This window comes from Ammodytes marinus (assembly GCF_949987685.1).
Source record: "Ammodytes marinus genome assembly, chromosome: 19".
NCBI classification, from domain to species: domain Eukaryota; kingdom Metazoa; phylum Chordata; class Actinopteri; order Uranoscopiformes; family Ammodytidae; genus Ammodytes; species Ammodytes marinus.
Genome location: NC_137223.1, coordinates 2943853 through 2957977, shown reverse-complemented (window position 1 = coordinate 2957977; position 14125 = coordinate 2943853). Strand labels below are relative to the sequence as shown.

At 39.9% G+C, this 14125-nt stretch overlaps 1 protein-coding gene across 1 annotated transcript in view; it reads right to left on the bottom strand.

The window, feature by feature from the left end:
* Positions 1 to 14125, bottom strand: part of lama4 (laminin, alpha 4) — a 46059-nt gene that overhangs the window by 14539 nt on the left and 17395 nt on the right. Inside the window, exons 14-22 of the mRNA XM_080047788.1 lie at positions 11933 to 12049; positions 10679 to 10827; positions 7785 to 7926; positions 7103 to 7196; positions 6535 to 6651; positions 5645 to 5830; positions 3791 to 3930; positions 2417 to 2581; positions 808 to 953 (exon numbers count right to left, since the gene is read on the bottom strand). Coding sequence (XP_079903914.1) covers positions 808 to 953; positions 2417 to 2581; positions 3791 to 3930; positions 5645 to 5830; positions 6535 to 6651; positions 7103 to 7196; positions 7785 to 7926; positions 10679 to 10827; positions 11933 to 12049 — 1256 coding nt within the window. The remainder of the gene's footprint in view (positions 1 to 807; positions 954 to 2416; positions 2582 to 3790; positions 3931 to 5644; positions 5831 to 6534; positions 6652 to 7102; positions 7197 to 7784; positions 7927 to 10678; positions 10828 to 11932; positions 12050 to 14125) is intronic.

The window sequence follows — 14125 nt, the reverse complement described above, 5'->3', positions numbered from 1 at the left end:
TATTCTGATGAAGGTACATACTCCGGTTAAGACAATATTCCATTAGGTGTTTACATGTTCAGCAGCTATGGGGATATTCCTGTTTACATGTCAATCAGCATATTCTGAATATTCTGTCTATGAAATTCTGTGGTAGAAGCGTCATGATGTTTGACGTCAGCGCTTTTTCCCCCCCGGTAACAATTCCCGTCCCATCCAAGGAAAAGGAACTGACTTTATGTCATTTTCGTTGCCTTGCATTGTTTTGTCAGCTCAAAAATGACAGATTCTTTCAAGGAGCCTTGTTGCTTGTTAACAAACTCTAGTTTAACAGCCATAAACCAGGGCATGGGTCGCAAACTGCGGCAAATGCCGAATAATCCAGCAAAAAATCTGGTCAGAATAGTTATTCCGATTAAGGTGTATAAATGCCACGATAATGTGAATAAAATAGGAATACTCCACATGTCATAATCTGATTTTTTGGCTTACTGTACATATTACTCTAATATTCTTATTCAGGTGAGCAGAAACTGCTGTTAGAAAATATTGTGGTTTTAGTCGGAATATGACCTTATCCGGGTTAATATCAGTATATTTTGGTGTGCATGTAAACGTAGTCAGTGATTATATTTGATTGATAGTATGCTCATGTGACCAATATTCATATCATATCATATCATATCATATCATATCATATCATATCATATCATATCATATCATATCATATCATATCATATCATATATTACATTTGTTTGTACCAGCCTCTCTTGCATAACGTCATACAGTAAACTTACACAGTACAGCGGTTGATAAATGGATGTTACCTCTCTACTTTGATGTAGTTGAAGACGGCAGGCCATAGGCTGACAGGCATTGAGCTCAGCGGGATCTCGACATCTTCACCCCCGAGGTTGTACACGTAAACCAGGTGGTCGTTCTTGATGGCCAGTCCCATGTAGTCCTTCCGACCCTGTCAACAGCACACAAAGACTTATAGTATGTGGAATCAAGCTGAGTTCAACCCCATCATGGACTTCAATGGTTCACCACTGCATTATGTTATTTTAACTTAACAAAAGGGGTACTTTTCAAATCCTAACTTAAAGACCTACTTCACCGGTGGGAATATGAAGGTGTATTGTACTTTGAGATCCTGTGTAGTATAAATGTGCAAACATTTTAGAAATCGGTTCCTCCTAGCCTGAGAAAAGGCAGAAAGAGTGTTTTATGGTCTCACTGTCTAACCCTACTTTTTCCCATATGTGATATCACCCATGGTAAAGTGTAGGGTTAAGATTAACAGAACAGCTGGGCCAAGGGAAGACTAAGGGAAGACTGAGGAAAGAAAACATTAATTCATTATATAATAATAGTGACTTTATGATGATAGAACGCCGGTTCCGTATGGGTGAAGTATTCCTTTAAGGCAGGTTGGTAGTAGAGGGAGAAGTAAATCCAAAAAGAACGTCCATGTCCATGTTTGCCTGATGAAGGTCTACCACAGAAACGTTGCCACCAAATAAATATATTTATTTTTGCAAGTAGGACACTGTGCGGGAATTTTCCTTTTTTGTTATTTTAACTTATTATAGTGGGTTTTCAAAAACATCAACATCTTTTATTTGGCACCACCAATAGTGCTCATGCTGAGGCTATTATTTCACAGTGGAAAAAGCTACAACCAAAAACACCACCACATAGATAACAGTGGCGGTGAAATCACCAAGGTGAACAGAGAGGCCTCACAGAATAGCTGCACTGTTTTCTGTTCCCCAGTGGGGCGGGGGCTAACCCTATTTATGTAAATGGATTCCAACTTTGAAGGCACATACATGCACCATTGTCACTTGGTCTCTTGGAGACCTTTAGAAAGGGGGCAACTGTGCGCTTTCAAAGCCTGTCATTCCTGCCTTCATGATCACAACAAACTATTCACGTCCACAAGCTACCCCTGCCTTTCAACTTCGCCCCAGGGCCCCCGTGTGAAAGTTTGTGAAGTTTCAGCAGCAGATCAAGGCCAAAATGCTCAGGCTAAAACCTCTTTGCTAACCAGTAACCATTGAGCAGATACATCAGGAAGGAATGGCCAAGTCTTTCACTTATAGTGAGCTAAATGTACATTCCTAGTTGTTCCCCACACACTGTAAAAATGAAAAATCTAGGAAAACTCAAATTGGTAATCATTCAAACTTAAGAGTTTTCGTTTGAACCTCAAAACTCATAAATCTAGTGAAGACAGTTACCTTGAAATGTTACATTATCCTAATTTCAAAATTTGTACAGTGCAAGTGCCTTTACTCGATGTTATGGCTCCCTTATGTACCCACCCACGGAGACAAATTCTTCCTGGTAGGCATTTGTTTTAAAGTAACTAATTAGCCCTTATTTAAAAAAATCTAACCAAACTCTCCCCCCCCCCCTTAGATGGCTTACATTTCTGTCTCCCAGGTATAAGATGAAGCGGTCCTCTATGGGATCCTTGTCAGGGTCCACTCTGATGAACATGCTTATGGAGGTCACTGTCTTCAGGTCTTCCAGGTTGCTGTGGGGATGGACCTCCACAGACGACTGACCGTTGAACTTCATGGACACTTGGACCTGGGGGTAAGAAAAATCAACAAAGTCATCAGTCATTTAAATCTATGGTGAGGTTAAACATGAAGAGTTTAGCTTTTGTGCCACATATTGACTCGTAAAAAAAAAGTATTAAAGGAAAGGAAATCTCCCTGTCAGCTATTGGCAGAGCCGACCCGAGGCCCCCGACCGCCAGGGGGGTCCCCCCCCCCCTCCACAAAATAAATAAATACTATTTTCCCCCAGCTGAACATTGAAGGCAGTAGCTGAAAATACTGGGTGTGTGAACTACATTTAACAGTAGTCAGTGATTTGGGCAGTACTAACATTGGAGAGGGCCTCCTAATCAAATTCTGAATAGGGCCCCATGAAGGCCTGGGCCGGCTCTGGCTATTGGAATCTAACTATCTGTTTCTGGTCAGAGCCCTGGATTTTAATAAGTCATATATGGTTCTTAAATGACGAGTGAAAAGTTATCAGTGTATGACCAATGCTGTGGTGTGGCTAATGCAATTTTTTGACGCTAACGTTGTGTATGGTGGACTTTGTGTACAATTTAACCCGTGCTGTTTATTGATTGTCTCGGACCCATACTTTTATCATTGCCTGTATGTGCTACCTTCATGTAGTCTCCATAGCAACTGTTGTTTGTTAGGTTCCTCACTGTTAGCTATAGACAGACATATGTCTATATTTATGAGGTATGGAGTAAAAATAGACTTGGGAAATGTGAGGCTTGGGCCTTCATTTAAATTCACCTCTGAGAAGTAATTCCACTGCTTTTCTGCAAGTTGCTACAATTATAAATAGTGAAAATGTCCATGTTTCTAGTTTTCAGCGCAAATCAATCAAATACAGTATGTTGTCAACCATATAATATTTGTTTTAAAGGCCTACTTCACCGGTGGAAATATGAAGGTGTATTGAACTCCGAGATCCTATGTAGTAGAAATGTGCAAACATTTTAGAAATCGGTTCATCCTAGCCTGAGAAAAGGCAGAAAGAGTGTTTTATGGTCTCACTGTCTAACCCTACATTTTGACCAGTAGTGACATCACAACTGGGCAAATATAGGGTTAGGATTATCACGACAGCTGGGCCAAGGGAAGACAGGAAAGATTGAGGGAAGAAAAACCTAATTCATTATATTATAATAGCGATTTTATAATGATAGAACGCCAGTTCTGTATGGGTGAGGTATTCCTTTAAGCATGTTTAAAGTGAAGAACGGACCTTCTTGGCCACACTCCGGGCCTGGGCTATGAGCTCTCTGATCCTCAGGATGTTGGTGGTCACATTGTTGACGGGCTTCTTCTCCTCCACCACCTTCAGCTTGTTCAGCAGCTCAGGAACCAGCACATTCAGGTTCTCCACTATCGAGTTCATGTCGAACGGGAGAAAGACAAGAGATAAAAGGATAACATATCCAAGGAGAACTGGAGAAAGTGAGCACACTCATTCAATGACTATTTGAGTTATACCCCTATATGGTATTAAAAAATTGCTATTTCTAGGGGTGGTGGAACAAATTGAGATTCCTATCTTCTGCTCACATGCATTCCAAGCTTCACATTAAAATAGATGACATCAAATGAAGATGGATAAGACCTGGACCTTCATTTGCTTTCATGCAATAATTTGTCACACCGCCTCTTAGCACACATTAGACTGGAGTTGATCCTGAAATAATGTAGGGGAGAACGGGGTAAGTAGGCACACTTTTTACTCTAGTGAGAATTGCTCATCACCAAAACATCTGTCAATAGCCATTCCTACATTAAATTGAAGCTTAAGGTGTTGGCTAGAAATGTGTGTCTCTCTTTTTTTCCAACTTATTGTAATGAAGAAGTAATTTACCATCAAAGACACTCTGACACATTGTGACAACCAACCCCATCAAGGGGTCGGTTGTCACACACTATGGGGTTGTTTGTCACAATGTTATCTTAATGGGAAAAATCTTAAAAAGAAGGCAAGGAGGCAGAACCAAATTTGAATGTTTAATTGCATTGTCAAGTTGACAAATAGGCCTACATAACGTTCTGTAGCCTTGGCAGCTGGTCTAGTTTGGGATGCACTGGGTTGTTTTGATTTTGTTGCCCTTTTTTCTTTTGCTTGCTAGCTGCCTTTTCCTGCTCTATTCTTTCCTTCTCTGGGGTGTCAGTGAGGATACAGCTTGACAATTTCTTTCGTTATTGGGTTCCTTTTCTGGCTGCAGCCTTGAGATAACATGTGACAACCAACCCCCCAAAAAATTTGACGACCAACCCCAACTTGAATTTCTTGCTAGCATCAAGGCCAACAACCATCTGCCAACTAATTAGCTTGCTAACCACAATCTAAACTATAGTTTACCCTTCACACTTTCTGAGGGTAACAAGTGTTTTGTTATAAACCCATTGTGTAAAAGCCTAGAAGAAAAATACTGAGAAGCAAAATATTTTGAATTTGACATGAAAAACACAAAACGTCCTCCCACCTGAAATGCAGCTGTCTTCCTCCAAGGAAGTCTATGTATGTGACCTCTGATCCCAATTCTGGACCTTTTTTATATCAACATTTCAGAGCTAGCGTGCTCTGGTGGCGAGATATAACGAATGTGACATCCAACCCATGTGACAAATTACCCCGTTCTCCCCTATGCCTTTGAACTAAATCTAGAAATCAATTTAAAGGCGAGAATCGATTTTGAATCTAATCGTGATCCCAAGAATCGGAATGGAATTGTATCGAATCGAATCGTTGGATTCCAAAAGATTCACAGCTCTTTTTATTTCCCACTGTGGCTCAGGTGGTAGAGCAGGTCGGCCAATGATCAAAGTGTTGGCGGTTTGATCCCCGCCCTACCACTTGGGTCATGGTTGTTGTGCAAGACACTTCAGCCACCTTGCCTCATGTGAATGTCGATAGTTAGCCTGCTATCGGTGTATGAATGTGTGTGTGTGTGAATGGTAACTAGTAAATGGTAACAGGTCTCCCTTGCATAAGAGTCTCTAGTCTCAATGGGATTTACCTGTATACATAAAGGTAAAAAAAAGGGTTCTTAAAAGCGTTTGTGTGTTGTTGTGAACATTGGGGCGGTGGTACCTGCTTCACCGGCAGACACCACGGCCTGTTGGTAAGCATCTGTAGAGTATTCATCGTTCCTCATGTTGGTGGCCCACTCCTCCACCTTGGTGCTGATTGGTCGGATGATCTGGAGAACCTCTGCTGATTGGTTGAGAGTCTCCTCAGCCACCTTCAGGGTGAACTCCAGGCGCTGGGGGGTTCGGTCTGGAAATGGAAGCAGAGGGTGAGGGAAAAGAAAATGATAACACAGTCCCTGCGTTCCAAGATCTGATCATAAAAAGAATCTAGTTAAGATGCCGTGATCTTGCCTTGATCTTGCTTTTATATCCGTCGCATCCTTGTTTGCTTTCATGTGGAGGCCCCGTCGATTTGACGTCAATTCCGGTGTGCAATGGATTGTGGGTCAGAATCGGCCAAATAGCATGCTGTTTTCAACACTAAAAACCTCGGCCGGATGTAGTAGACATCATACTAAATCTGGCCACAAGAATCGGGAAATCCAAAATCTTTTTTCTACCATACTACATAGTAAAAAGTATGGGTATTGGAACGCAGGGATCATGTAAAGACCTTAGCCTTTTTAAATAGACATTTCCATTCCTGACAGAACTGCATGCCATGTTGTGAACGGCATAAACCGCTATGGCGCAGTAACAGGGCAGCATATAAAATGGTTTACCAAATGCATCATTGGCAGCTGCCATAAGTCCATAAAGGATCTCGCCCGCTACTGCAAACTTTGACCAAACCTAAATTCACATCCGGATAAACGATGTGACATCACTGTACCGTCAGCGATGTAGGCTAGCTTTGTGCTAAGCTAGGCTAAACACACCACAGCTATTACAGATATAAAATGAGATTTTCTCCTCAGTCAGTGTGTTTGATAGGCCTCTTCTTTGTATTACCTTTATGAATGCCACTGATGTCCGTCTCTATCTCTGCCAGTTTATTGCTGTTCTTGTCCATGGTCTCTTTGGTCTCCTCGATGTATTTCATCTTGTCCACCACCTCACTCTCCACCTCTGTCACACACAGATGTAGGGAATGTCAGAAAAAAGGACACATTAGCAAAGAAAGCATTTTGCTGATCTGTTGGGCTGGGCTGTATGACGGCGTATATACCAGGTGTGACGATATAAATGTATATACCAGTAGATATTTGGCCATACGGTCAACACTGCGAAAAAATTGGGTTCATGTTTAACTTGAAAATACTATTTTTTGTTTGCTATGGAGTTAACTGATTTTGTATCAGGTATTTGCACAATAGTTTATTTTGACAGTTTTTTTAAACGAAAAATTAGCAAAAAAAAGTTCCCACATGTGCCCAAAACAGGCGCACTCTGGAGCCATGCCATTCATCCATTGAATTTATGCTATATCGTGATATATTATTCCATTACCGTGATATAAAATGACCTATACCGTGATATAAGATTTCTGCCATACCCATGTGTCATTTTATGAAAGTACCTTTTTGTTCTGAATGTAAGGAGACGGACTCCTTGAAGACGTTGTCGCTCTGCGTTACCAGGTAGCCAATCTGTGCATTGATCCCGCTGATGGCCTGAAACACAGAAATACACATGACAAAGCTACAGAGTGTTTTTAAATAGTAGACTATTGCATAAATGTAAATCATTTGGTGTAAATATGTTTAAAGGTGTTGTAAAGCTGATATATGTATAAAGATAATAATGAACAGTTGATTAAAGGGTGGGAATTACTTAGCTTTGACTTCCTCCTGACCCCTATTCGGACACAGACTTATTAATTTTTTTTTTAAATATTGTTTATGACCTTTTATAATTATTTTTGTTTTTGTATTATTATGAGGTGTCATAGGCCTACTTGCTTTTTATTTTTATTTTCTATATTGGTTCCAAAAATGAAGATTGATTGATTGATTGTCATTATTTTGAAACATGTAAACCATAAAAACAAAGTTAAAGTAGTAGTAGATGAATAAATAAAAACAACAGCAAAAAAAAAACAAGATACACTTTACACATGCTTGAAAGGGGGTAGGAGGAAGTAAAAAACAACATATCTAGTCCTATACCCCTCAACACAGATGAAATGAATGAATGAATGAATGAGTGATGAAAGGGTTGTACTGTGGCATTGTGCTGTGTATTGACGTGGCACCACATACGTCTTCAGCTCTTTGGGAGAGGTTGAGGGTGGTGAGCGAGGTGATGTTGGCGTCGTCGATGTATTTCACTATGTTGTTGTAAACGTTGGCGGCGCTGATGGCTCTCTGCACGAAGCCGTTGGCATCGCTCTCTCTCAGATCCCTGGAAGGAGACAGGAGGATATGGTAAATGGTAAATGGACTTGACTTATACAGCGCTTTTTAGCCGATTTTCTCAGCACCAAAGCGCTTTACATTTCTTACCACATTCACCTATTCATACACACACTCATACACCGATGGCAGTACTCTGAACCATCGGGAGCAAAGTGGGGTTCAGTGTCTTGCCCAGGGACACTTCAACATGTGGCGGGGAGACGGGGGATCGAACCTCCGACCCTGCTATCCAGTGGACGACCGCCCTATCTACTTCGCCGCTGATGCCCCCTGATGCATGTTACTGTCTACATTACACATTACACCATCCCAAATTCTCTGTGCTCTTGTGAAATCTTATCAGATTAACCCTTGGGTATCCTTAACTTTTACTACGCCTTGGTTACCTTAGAGGACAAAAACGTCCTCTCCCTATAAACTGCCATAAAAACATTATACATTAATATTTTTTTCTACTTTTTTTTTTACAAACCTTTTATCTCACTTGACCTCTTCACATATATATCAAATATTCATTCATTTGTAATTGCTTTTAACCCTTTACATGCAAGTTTATGTGATGACGTGAGCCATTTTTATTTAAAAAAAACACAATAATTGAAAAATTTCTCATATAATAGATGCAAAGTGGATTTTTTTGAGTGGGATAATTAGACTCTAGGATATGTTAATGATTTGCAATAAAACTGCTTTTGATATATGTTTAGTATTTGTGCAGTCACAGATGCAAATAAATACTCCCTTTCATGACCTTAGAGGACAAAAACGTCCTCTCCCTATAAACTGCCATAAAAACATTATACATTAATATTTTTTTCTACTTTTTTTTTTTAAAACCTTTTATCCCACTTGACCTCTTCACATACATATCAAATATTCATTCATTTGTAATTGCTTTTAACCCTTTACATGCAAGCTTATGTGATGACGTGAGCCATTTTTATTTAAAAAAAACACAATAATTGAAAAATTTCTCATATAATAGATGCAAAGTGGATTTTTTTGAGTGGGATAATTAGACTCTAGGATATGTTAATGATTTGCAATAAAACTGCTTTTGATACATGTTTAGTATTTGTGCAGTCACAGATGCAAATAAATACTCCCTCTCATGACCTCCCTATAAACTGCCCTAAACACATTATACAGTAATATTTTTTTCTACTTTTTTTTTAAAACCTTTTATCCCACTTGACCTCTTTACATACATATCAAATATTAATTCATTGTTAGTTGCTTTTGACCTTTTAATTCCAGTTTATTTGATGATGTCAACAAAGTAACAAAGTAAACCTGCAGCCACCTGAAAACCCACAAATTGCACATTACAGCTGCACACATATGCATACGCACAAAGACACACACACATACACACACAGTAATTTCACAACACACACACAGACACAACCCTAAGGTATCCATATGGATCCACACTTTCCATTAATTTCTCATATTTCTTATGTTTAGGCCTGCAACTCTAAAAAATTACAAAAAAGTACAAAAATGGTTTTAGGGAGCATATTTGATCCTCAAAAAAAACCGGAGAAAATACATGATTGAGCTAGATAGGGCTAAAAAAGCAATTTTGGTGTCTTAAGTGTTGGATTATTGCCTAATATCATCACATTTACATGTGTTTGTCATCATGGCTATGGTTTGAAAAAATAAAGTTTAAATTGGGCCATTTTTTCCATACACGTTTGAGTTTGTAAAGTTTGGCTGTGTGTACACAAACACACACACTATATTTTCTCAATACACACATATGCACCACACACTAGCATCCCTACCATCACACTCACACCATTTAGGTTGAATTTTTTTTTCTATTGCACTGTGGGGGGCAGGACCGAAAACCTGGAAAATTGCTTGTAATTCAACCCTATGCCAAATATAGGGAAATGGCTCAAAATTTTGATGGTGTTGAAAATGATCAATTTTGATGCTTTGTGTCTAGGATGAAAGCATAAAATCATTGAAAAAAATATTTTATGCTGTAATGACAGCAGGATCAAATTGGTGAAAAAAGGCCATTTTGAATGGGAGTCAATAGGGGACAAAAACGTCCTTAGGGAGCTGAGAGGAACAAAAAAGTGTACAGCCTTTATAATAGATGGTACAAAGTTGCTGAGTAGAAATAAACAAAATATTTGAAAAAAAAAAATCCCTGGCCAAAAATATTTCAGCTAACATAAGCACAGCCAAAGTTATACACAAAAAAGAGCGTAAAAAAAGTGCGAAAGGACAAAAACGTCCCCAAGAGCACCAAAGGGCTGCACTAATCAATATTTCTGTATTAACAGCGGATCAGATGACCAGAAGAAATGGCTCATAGTGTGACAAACCTACAGCGAAGGCTCATACCACTCTTTAGTTCCCCCCTCCAACTTAGTAGCATTATAGCATCGTTGTATAGCATTGCTTTGTTTTTTGGGCCACAACCTTTACAGTTTGGTGTGTTCCCAATGCTGTCCTTCAACCTAAACAAGTCCTGATAAACCAAATGTAAGCTTTAGATATCAACTAGCAACTAGCAACTAGCTGGTCAAAGAAGGTTAAGAATTAATATCTGTATTGACTGTTGTATCCTTAATACTGACTGATGTGCAGGCAATCCAAGCTAAGTCTTCTGTTTGTCTTCTTTCATTGTTGTTGTTGTTGTTGTTGTTAGTGTATTGTGGGTATTAGTCTTTTTTCAATTGTAAAAAAAGAGCTTAAAATAAAGTAAGATGTCTCACTCCTCCAGTTCGTTGGCGTGTCTGTCCAGCTCCTCAGCGTGCTCATCTGCCCTCTGCACCAGCTCTCTGTCTGCCAGAGACAGGCGCTCCGTCTTCTCCGTCAGCTTCTCGCCCGCGCCGTCGATGGCTGCGTGGTACTGACTCACGTTCTGTTCACACACACACACACACACACACACACACACACACACACACACACACACACACACACGCACGCATACACACACACACACACACACACACACACACACACACACACACACACACACATCGTGCAGGCACATGAAAACAACACACACAAAGATATACACATCAACATAAACATTTACAATTACTATTTGAAGGACGTTCCACTGCTTTGCATTTATGTCCCATTTGTGGGATTCTTACACCTTTGTGATTACTTCAATTCCAAAGTAGGTGAACACACACACACACACACACACACTCACACACACACACACACACACACACACACACACACACACACACACACACACACACACACACACACACACACACGTGTCCAGCAGGCTAACATTGTTACCTAAGCATGGTTCTAATTCCACATAGACTAATTCACCAGAGAGCTCCTCGACCATAATGGGAGAGCTGTTTGAGAACACGGCTGATTCAATCTCTAGCAATCCACAAATGACTTCCAAATCAAATTGGCCAGCTTTTAAAATCTGACACAGTCTGCGTCTCAGGAATCCATTTCATGAATAAATTCAATGCCGAACCCCATATATATTGCATTCCCATATCACTGTCTATTAGATTATGATGCACACTCCCTCCTACAGTGAGCCATAAAGAGAACCTGAGCCCTTGTTGTTTTTATTCTGACCCCCTGACCCCAGCTCGTGAAAGCACCAGGGCTCTTCTATACAGTGCTGCTCGAAAGTATGTGAACCCCTTGAGCCTTTTGGAATTGTATTTAGCTAATCATTATTAATAAATTTGTATCAATATCAGTATTTTTTAAATGAAACAGATGTTTGTTTATCAATTCCACATTTTTCTTTTCCGGAAATCAATTGTTAAAACAGATAAAACAAATGATTTGCCAACTTTCGTATGTGCAAAAGTAAGTGAACCCTGAGCTGCATTGCTTAAATCGAGCAGTTAAACATAATCAGGTGGGCCAACTTGAGTGATGAAATTGACCAATGTAATAATAGATAAAACAGAGAAACATACTTTCAAGCAGCACTGTATAGTCATGTGATTTTACAGACGTGCTGGCCTCACCTGCACTAGAGCATGGATCTGAGCTGCAGCCGTCTGTGCTTCAGAGACCAGGCCAGTGGCTTCGTCCAGTGTCTCGTTGACAGCAGCGTGCTCCTCTGACAGCCTCTGCTGCTTGGCCTGGGGGGAACAAGGACATGGTCAAAGTTAGCCACAATTCAAGCTTTACAACCTCTTAAAGTGTATTATTATTATTATTTATTTTTTAAGATAATTTTTTCGTCATTTTCAAGCTTTATTAGATAGTACAGAGTTGAAATGGGGAGACAGAGAGAAAGGTAGGGATAGATAGGAAATTAATAGTGGAAACCCTAGCTGGACTCGAAACAGGGAACGTTGTAATTCCGTCTTACATGAACTTAGTGGAGCGTCTTATTGCCTAGGGCCACCAACGTTGAGGGGAGCTATATGCTTGAGCTATTTCTTGGCAGACAACAGCTTATCACTCAGCACTCCTTTGCAACGGTTCTGCTGGGTTCTCGGCAACCTCGTGTGTTGACAACAGGAATCCTAGTCACTTCTACTGTCTGTTGTTCACACAGACATAGAAACTGCACACAACTCCCTGTATATACAGTGAATTCTTTATTCAAAGCTAAACTAAACCAAACCAAACTTAACTGACTGAAGCTAAGCTAAGCTAAGCTAAACAAATCGTCTCTCTCTATTTAACCCACTGTGAGTGATGTAACTCTGCAGGAAAGCATATAAGCGTTTTTTTTTTAACCAAAAATGTCAAACTAATTCACTATCTTAACGGAGCACTCTTATATTTATCTATCAACATTTATTTCTTGTTTCAGATTTAGGTTTTTATTTAGTATTTGACTTTTATCTGGATGTGAGATACAATTTTACTTGTATGACTTCATAATGACCAAGATGTAAAACATTACTGTTTTTCACACCATGTTCTCATTGACAGATGAAAAACGTCATAGTGTCAGATTGTATATGTAAAAAAAAAAACCAAAAAAACCAACTATGATATTGAGATACTGCTTATATACTGTCTATGTGCTGTAGTTTTTCAAATATATAAGATGAATCTAGTCAGGCAGACTGGGTGTGTATCACTGGGCAGTTCTTTTATTATATAGGCTACATTTCTATACTTAAGTTCATCTTATAGGAGGTATGTGGTTGTATGGCGATAACAATGGTTTGATTTGACCGCATGACTGGGAATGGTACAATGGTGAGATTACTAGTTTGGCAGCTGGCTGTGGTAACCCAGTGGTGTGTGTGTGTGTGTGTGTGTGTGTGTGTGTGTGTGTGTGTGTGTGTGTGTGTGTGTGTGTGTGTGTGTGTGTGTGTGTGTGTGTGTGTGGCTGTGCTGAGGCCAGGGAAGAAGAGCCATGGATTAGTTGAGGCTCCATGTTTGGTTAGAGCACCATTCATGGTATTGATTTACAGCAGAGACACACTGATCATGGTTTAGATCCCCACCTCCTGATAACACACACACAGTCACACACAGACGCAGACACACAGACGCAGACACACACACACACACACACACACACACACACACACACACACACACACACACACACACACACACACACACACACATGCAATCACAGACACATACAGCTGGCAGTGGACCCGTAATGTCCATCAGTGCATGACGCCAAGGTCTGGATCGCAACTTCCTGGATCCAAATTCCAACATTCATCATGAGTATTTACATTGCTGTCGACGATTGACCGTGCCGTATGTTTGACCGTGTTTCCCTACCTGGGGGGGCAAGCATATGGTTTCTACATCTACTACAGCATGACCATGAACTCACACAGGCTGTAAAACTGGCCCTCAGACACTGCAGGTAATCCATCACACTGAGCAATAGGCCTATGTTGGATATTTATTAGTTAAGTTATGCACCAAATCATCATGTTGGTTTTCATACCATATGGAAATGAAGTCACGTTACAGTAAAATTAGGAAGACTTTAAAAAAAATAGTCAGCAGTGATATCATAATTTTTTTTTATATATGGGGCTATAAATGTTTGTGTGTTTGTATAAAAAAGGACATTTAATAAAAATAATTTATGGATGGTATTATGTATATAGTATCTATAAGTGTGTAGTCTACTGAGCAGGCGCAGAGCAACATGTCTTCATTTGGAGTCATTTCCCAAGGGAAAGCCAGTACAAATCCCCCCCGCCGCCCTTTAAGCTCTGTTTTGG